This window comes from Cajanus cajan, chromosome 8 (genome assembly GCF_000230855.2).
Source record: "Cajanus cajan strain Asha chromosome 8, NIPB_CcT2T_4, whole genome shotgun sequence".
Taxonomy (NCBI): Eukaryota; Viridiplantae; Streptophyta; class Magnoliopsida; order Fabales; family Fabaceae; genus Cajanus; species Cajanus cajan.
The window spans coordinates 20,332,692-20,341,213 of NC_138524.1; the positions used below are offsets into that span (position 1 = coordinate 20,332,692).

At 29.6% G+C, this 8,522-nt stretch overlaps 1 protein-coding gene across 1 annotated transcript; it reads right to left on the reverse strand.

Moving 5' to 3' along the window:
• Positions 1-5,739: 5,739 nt before the first annotated feature.
• On the reverse strand, positions 5,740-8,048 carry RMA3 (RING membrane-anchor 3). Its single transcript, XM_020378039.3, has 2 exons — positions 7,816-8,048; positions 5,740-6,880 (listed from the first exon to the last, which is right to left on the reverse strand). The coding sequence occupies exon 2, from the start codon at positions 6,858-6,860 to the stop codon at positions 6,111-6,113; it is 750 nt and encodes a 249-aa protein (XP_020233628.1). The 5' UTR covers positions 6,861-6,880; positions 7,816-8,048; the 3' UTR covers positions 5,740-6,110.
• Positions 8,049-8,522: the final 474 nt, after the last annotated feature.

Below are 8,522 nucleotides of genomic sequence, written 5' to 3' on the forward strand. Positions count from 1 at the left end.
AACAATAGGCAACTTACAACAATACAACAATAGGCAACTTATACAACTTTACAACAATAGGCAACTTATACAACTTTAAACAACTTTTACAACAATAACTACTTCAACTTATACATCTCAACTTATTAATAATTCAACAATAAACAACAGAAAAATAATTTAGTTTCACCAAATACACAACGTATAGCAACTTTCACAATATATCACATATTATCAACACACAACATATGAACAACTTAAGCCAACAACTACTCAACTCATTTTCATCAGGCAACTTAGCAACTTTACAACCTTATAAATAACTTCAACAATATACAACATATTCGACACAAATTACAAATCAACCATTAATTTAAATAAATCATCTCCTTTCTTTCAAACAACAAAACCCAACTTTTTAACTCAATCTGCACTCAACAACTTAACCATTTTCAAGGAAAATAATACATGAAGCTTTCCTAACCTGAAGATTGGCTCTAAAAGCCAAGAATCTGAGAGGAAGAAGAAGAAGAAGAAATATCTGAGTTCGACTCTTGAACTTCCATCCTCCCAAAAGTAATCTTTCTAGTCTGAAATTCAAGGGAAGACAGAAGAATTAGTGACCTAGAGGAGAATAAGAGTTATACAGAGAAAGTTGAAAGAGAAACGAGCTCACCGACCCAGAGTCCTTTTCTCTAGAACCTCTCTCTAAAACCTCTCCTCCTCATCTGCACATAGGTCCTATTTATAGAAATCTGAAGTGGTCAGAACGGCCCGTTTCGAAACCGGAACGGCCTGTTTTGGACTCCTTCGTCACGTGTAAAATTCACATGCAGAACAGCCTGTTCTGAAACCAGAACGGTCCGTTCTGAAAACAGAACGGCCCGTTCTGGCACGTCTAGAACGGTCCATTCTCAAACCAGAACGGCCCGTTCTAGAGTTGAATTTAACTCACAACAACTATATTTGGAACGGCCCGTTCTCAACTAGGATTTACAGGCCTATTTAGTAGTCTGGAACGGCCCGTTCCAGTTTGGGAACGGCCCGTTCCAACTTTGGAACGCCCCGTTCCAGTCTACCAACAACGTTACACATATTGTATGATAGAGGACTTGTAAAGGTCATTTTAATGTCATTCTAGTGCTCAAGTATTTTCATATGTTTAGAACATATTTCTTATTTATTTGAGTTTATTTTTAGTAAAGATGTTGCAATTTGTTAATCCTTTTGCCTAAGAGTGAAGTTTAATAATATCTAAATACCATATTTCTTTATTATATTTAAATTAAAACATTTTTTAGTAGAAGATTGTCATATTAGTCATGTTAAACACGAACCACTCCATAAAGGTGATTTGAAGGTATAATGAAGTGGAGCCAAAATTTTAGATGAAATTGAAAATGATCAATATGGTGTTTAACACCCTGATTTTTGAAAAATAGATAAAATAAATAAACTATGTTTTTGAAAAATAATTAAGTAAAGAGTTTTAGTAAATGAGAAGTGATTTTGAAAATAGTAATAATATATGTTTTCTTGAAATAATCAAATGTGTTTTATAAAATTAAAAAGGTTTTGCTGAAAATATAATTATGTAATTATATTTATTTTGGGTCATATATTTGTTTTATTAAATAAAGAGGAAAAAACAGTATACATATCTCTCATACTTGACCATAAGGTGTGACATTATCACTTCCTCTTTTATCTCCCCAAGTGACGATCTCCAAGGTAATGATCGCGATCTTCACAATCCAAAGTTACTCCATGCACTCCTCAAAGTTCTTCTCTCAAGTTTCCATTACAAACACTTTTAGGATTTCAAAATCCTGGTGATATAACCTAAACCCTTCCTCCTCTTTCTTACTAATAAGATTTTGGGTTAGACTCAAGAGTCTAAACCCAAAGGTTTCCCTCAAATCCACAGCCTATTTTTGTTTTATTTAATAAAAATATTATCTATTCATATTATAAGTTTTACTAATAAATTAATTAAACTCATAATACAAATATTATTAAAATAAATTATTTGATTTTTACTTTTGAAAAATAAGATGAAACACTTCTTGGACCTTCAAGACTTGTTTGATTATTAGGGTACAATAGAGTATAATGTATATGAGTAAGATAGGATAAAAGTAGGATATGGTAATAATAACAATGTAAACATCAACCTTATATGGTATTTGGTGCACATCATGATAACAAACCATACAACATTATTTTATTAAATGTTCTTTATTTAATATATATTAATAAGATATTATATAAATTATATTCAAATAATTAATAAAATTTGTATTTCATTAAAATAACAATTTTTTTAAAAAATAAGTTTCAATTTAATTACTTAAAAAAATTCAAATTAAAAATATAATTGCAACTATACAATATGATTTATAATGTATTTATCTTAAAATTATAAAAGATTATACAATATTTTTTAAATTATAATTATAATTCAAATAATTTTATAAAAAATATTTAAATAATAAATTTTATTTTAACATTTAGTTAGTAATATAATTCAAATATACATGTCAAAATTATTATAATCATATATAAGATAAAATGATAAATGCAAATTTTATAATATATATACATTATGGTATATAATATTACATATATTATTATAAAAATTAATATTATAATATATATATATATATATTTGTTATATATTTTATAAATTAATATTTAATTATATATGTTATATTCATTATATATTTTGCTATTTCGTATAATATATATATATATATATATATATATATATATATATATATATATATATATATATATGGCATAACGTAAATAGACGTTATTCTACCACGTTACTTCTTAACTCAGTTAGGAATTTAGGATAAAAAATAAACTACACTAATAGAGTGATAAAAATATGTCAACCAACAAACAAAAGATTATAATTTATAACATAATTATCTTATTATATCTTAATTTTTTGCATCACCTTTTACCTTCCACGTGCCTTTTCCTCAAACTAACATACTAACGTGTCTCTCATTTGTTGTCATGGCGCAAAACATGCCCTTATCATTCATAAAATTGAAGCTTACTATTAACTATTGTCTATTGGATTATTATAATCTTCAGAAACAATATAATTGACACACACTCTTAATCACTTTCCACAAAAGTTGTATGGTCGATGAAAGTTAAACAGTTTAGAGTTTAGAAAGTTGAAACTTAAGTTCATTATTCAACCTATGAACTGATAGAAATTGCAACACATCATTTAATGCTATGTTTCAACAAGAAGAAAAATTAATGTAGTTTCGGTTACAAGCATCCCATATAAGAGGATTTGACTATTTAAACAAACGCCATGTTGAGCAATACCATCATCCAACCAGTAAAAACCTCCAAATTCATTCACTTTTGTCAAGTCTCATGGCAAGGCCCAACAATTATCTTATTTTGGTGGCTTTCATTTTGGCCACCATAATAAATACAGTATCATCTACCAAGGTAGAGTCATGGGCTGAATGTGCAGGACACATTGGACCGCACTGTGGAAGTGAAGTTGTTGGCAAACTGATAGGTCATAATGATAGCATAATTTCAACAAATTGTTGTTATAAGCTTGCACAAGCGGGTTATAATTGTCACTTGAAACTCACTATATATGTTCTTGTAAGTAGACAAGATCTTAAAAATGCAAATTGGACTGAAGTTATTGCAAAAACTGATGAAGTCTACCACAAGTGTGATCTACTTACTAGATCAGGAAGTCCAACATTTCAGGCTAAGTGCACAGAAAGTTTAGGGTCTCGTTGTGGAGCAGAAATATATAACAAGCTAATATATGACAAGAACATCACAAACCATTGTTGTGAAAGGCTTGTCAAAACGGGTGAAGCATGCCATGTTAGTATGGCCAAGGCTTTGATTCGCAGCCCACAGATGAGGAATGTCGATGCAATTCAACTTTTGAAAAAGAATAAGAAAATATTTGATCATTGTCTTCATGTTGACAAGAAATCTTACTGTCAAAATAGTTAAAGAAATAGTGAGAATAATCTTCAAATGTGGAAGATCCGTATGCTCTAGTGGTCTTTGTCTCGTGATTACGGAGTAGTGATTGATTATATGTAATAAGATGTTTACTTTCAACTTTTAAAGATTTTGATTTTCTTTTCTTGTGATATCAGATGAATCTTTGAAGTGAATCAAAGGCATGCATGTTCTTCTGTCTTAGGTAAGATCTACTTTAATAATCATGAAAAGAAAGGTGGTTAAATTGTGTTTCTGATTTTTTTTTTCTTTCATAAAAACCTTTTTAAAAATGTTAAAAACATATAAAGTTCTTCCCTAATTTTTCTTCCCATTAACCTTAATCAGTGCTTCCAAAGGAACTCCTCATATATGTGTGGCATAAACTCATTACTAAATTCGCAGGAAAAGAAAAAAAGTCATTCCTAGATATATTGAAATTTTGTCACATTTGAACTTCCGGCTAAAACATTTTTAGTTTAAGTTTTGTAAAAGACTATCAAGATTCGTCTTTCTCTAAATGTGATAAAAATAAATTAAGTACAAAAGAATTTTATACAAAGAGAATGTGAATTTGAGAAATTTGTGTTGTTCTTTTCCTTTTTTTAATCAAGCTTCTTATTTATAGATAACTTTGAAGGTAATTATAATAAATTCTTCAAGAAACTCTTGTAGATAAATTCTTCAAGAAACTCTTGTAGAGTCTTTTTTCTTATGAATGTATTTATTTGTGTTATAAATGTAGACATTAAAAGAGTTTCACTAAAATAATCTTTTTTTTTATCTAATCTAAGTGACTTTAATCGTATTGGATTGAAAATCAAAATTCATTAATCAACTTGTATATAAACAAATTTTAACGAGCTCGATTAAATTTGGTTCAAATGTTTAAAAAACCTTATCTGAAGTAATTAAAATGGTTTGAGTCAATTTCGATCTCTCAAATTTAAAACTCATGTTTTTAATCTCGAAATACTAAAATTTATTATTTTGATCCCTCAAATTAAATTCTTTTTAATTCTTGTAATTTCAAAAATAAAAATAGTTTTAGTCTTTCAAGACACTAATATTATAATTAATAATAACAGATTGAGACAATTATGTAATATAAAGTAGTTTGATATGATATTTCATTGATAAGAACACTAATAAAATTTTGTGCCATAAATTTAGTAATAAGTGAGATTTATTTTATAAATTTCCTAAATATTTTGAATAGATAGACTAAAAGAATATTTTTTTTGATATTTTAATGACTAAAAACAAAGCCTTAAATTTGAGAGAAAAAAAATAGAGAAATTAAAACAATATTTTTTAAAATTACAAAGACTATAAACATAAGTTTTAAATTCGAAAAAATCAAAAAAAATATATCTCGTAAGTTTGATAGACTAAAATTGTGGAAGTGACTATAAAATCTTTTTGACTTATTTAATTATATTTCATGAAAAAACTTACCAAAAAAAACTTTATTTTTTAACTAATTTCTAGAAATTTCACTGTCAAGCTTACAAATAAATTCTAAGAAAAGCTTATGTTAGGAGTAGTTTTGTTGCAATGATAAAATATAGTTTAAGTAGTCTATGTGTCATTAAACAAAAATGCAGCTAAAGTAGTTTCTCTACATCCCAAGAACAACTTTGCATACTTCAAAAGGCTTTTTTTTTTCTCCTTTTTATTTTACTGCTCATCTAGTAATTGAACACTTCTGTATTTACATCCATACTTAGATCATAGATGAACACATCAAAATGTAAGCCACATGAGTTAACAATACACTGTTTCAACACAAATTGATTCGATACAAAAGGAGGAAGGGGAGAGAACATCTTTAAATGGTCAAGTTTAAGGCCTGATTGTTCTAAGAATTCCTCTACACCCTTGCCTCTTACAAACTTCTCCATCTGGCTTTTAGGTCATTTGGTTCCAGAGCAGGAACATAGAACTTTCATCTAGTTACATGCATGCCATACTTAATCATTAAATAACAAGATTCATATCATCATATTCATAATATGTACTAAAATCTACTATCCACATGTTGGCACAATCTATAATAGATCCCTAACAGCATGAACACTCAGCTGCACATAAGTGCCTATACAGATTGAAATAAAATGTCTTCAAAATAAGAGAAGACACAAAATGATACAACATAGGAGGAAGATAGAAAGTCTGTTCAGAGACTTGTCAATCTGCATTTCCTGCCTTCTCATTCTAGGGCTGCCACTTCTATTATGAGGGTATGCAAACATATTTGCATCTGAGACCCCAAAAATCCTAGTCAAGACCATCTCACCAAACATAACAATTATAGGATTAAAGAAACTAGTCATAGCAGCACCTCCAAGATAAGGTAATCCATTGGTGCCATAGCTTCCATAGACATGAGGGATGTACTGCTGATAATGAAATGGTCTTGACTGTGCCTGGAAATAACTTGGATGCAGTTGCTGGCCAGAGTGCGAAATCGGTGTGCGAGCAGAAGCTAACATAGCATTCAAGTTGTAAGGGGGTGGCCTGTGAGGTATTCCCACACTCATCTTCTGGAGTTTCTTTTCTTCGGATTCTGAATTCGATTTTCCGTAGAGGGGAACTAATGAAGTGTGGGAGATCTCAGCTTTACAAACTGGGCATGTCTGCTGCTGATCTGGTTCAACAGAGGAGCTTTGCACATCAAGCCACTTGTATATGCATGGCCAGCAGTAAAGGTGACCACAGAAAGTGACCACAGGATCATGTGCTGATTCCAAGCAAATGTTGCAATCAAAGCAATCATTTTTACTATTAGAGATTGTTGGCTCTGCTGAAATGGATTTTGATTTTTGCTTCGGTGAGACTTCCCCATTGGAGTCACAGTATTTAGATTCCATGGATTTCCAGAATATACACCCTATTATAGATTTCAAAAGTGTCAGAAAGATGCAATTATTTTAAACAGAACAGATCTAGAAGTACAACCACTGAGATCAGAGATCCAGATGACAACAAAAACTAAAAAAAGCAGACTATTGATAAATTACCCCCAATGAGCATGTCACAAAAGCTATTCAATATTTGCATTTAACCTAGATATTTGAGAAAATGCTCCAATTTGAAGTAATAACTGGGGATCACAAATCATACCTATTCACTTACAGGAGCCAACGATTTCTAAAAAGTCAAAATCACATCCATATTACCAGATTTGGGTTATGCAGCAAGTATTCACAATATTGATTTGTTAAGAAATGATGATTTCTATGCTATGATTGAAAATTATGCTAAAGTCCATATGTCCCGTATATTGAAAATTAACTACAACATTTCATCACTGTAATCCACAGAACAAATTTAGGTATCCATAGATCCTTGCCCAACAAATTGAAAGATCCAGTCCGTCATTTTGTAATCATCAAAAATCCTTAGATAAAAAAAAACACCATTTATTAACAATTTCAGTAAAGAACTTGCTCTAGAGATGACCCTGTACCAACCTTAATTTCCATATATCAACCCCAACAAAAAAGCTTGTATATTTATTAACAATTTCATGATTATTCATTACCAATTCCCAGTTTCCCATCCCAATAACCCAAATTGAAAAAAAAAAAAAATCAGATTCAATCCTCAAAAGCTAAGGACATTAAAAGAAACCTTAAAACGCTACCCCAGATGAAAATTCAACGCATGCAAACCATTTCACAGGGACATCAAGAAACAACAGCAAATACCCATGTGCAAAATTCCAATTTTCATCCCAAAAAAAATAAGAAAAAACAAAATTTTCATTATTACATGCCACTGCAAGAACAGCAACAAACCAATAGATAACAAAAAAAAAAGCACCTTTACAAGGAAAGAAATTTCGGATGCCGCTGAAGAACGCAATGGATGCAAGGAATGAAGAGCAGAAAAACGGTAGCTTGGAAGGGAAAGAAAACGAAAGTAGAAGAAATGGGTTATGGGTGTAAGGGAATTGAATTGAATTGTGAAAGAAACAATGGATGAGAGTGAAATGTGGAAGAAGATTATTGTGTTGCGGAAGAGAATGGGTGTGAATGTGGTGGTGCCACCCATGTATATATTCATTTTTTTTACTAACTATTTAATGGATAAAAATAAGTGACTTTGTTTTGCTAATTAGCTTCTAACAAAAATATATTTTCCATTAATATCTTATTAATTATCCTCTTAAATATAACGTCATTTAATTATTCAAAAACCAGTGGTATTAAGACACGTCTATGGGCGGTGAAGCATTCTAGAATTTGACTTTCAAATGTTGAAAGGTCTAATTTCAATAACACCTGTTTTGAAAACACTTTTTGGTATACATGTATATTATTAATTAAGGTTAAAATATATTTTTAAACTATATAATTTTGATTTTATCTTTTAGTTTTTATAACTTAAAATAGGTATTTTATAATTTTTATATTTATATTTTTTTAACTTTTTTTTTTATTTTTACCATTAATTATTTTATAATATTATTTTTGTGAGTGATATGAGTTTATTAAATACAGGAAAGGCTAATGTATTTGATTTTTTGA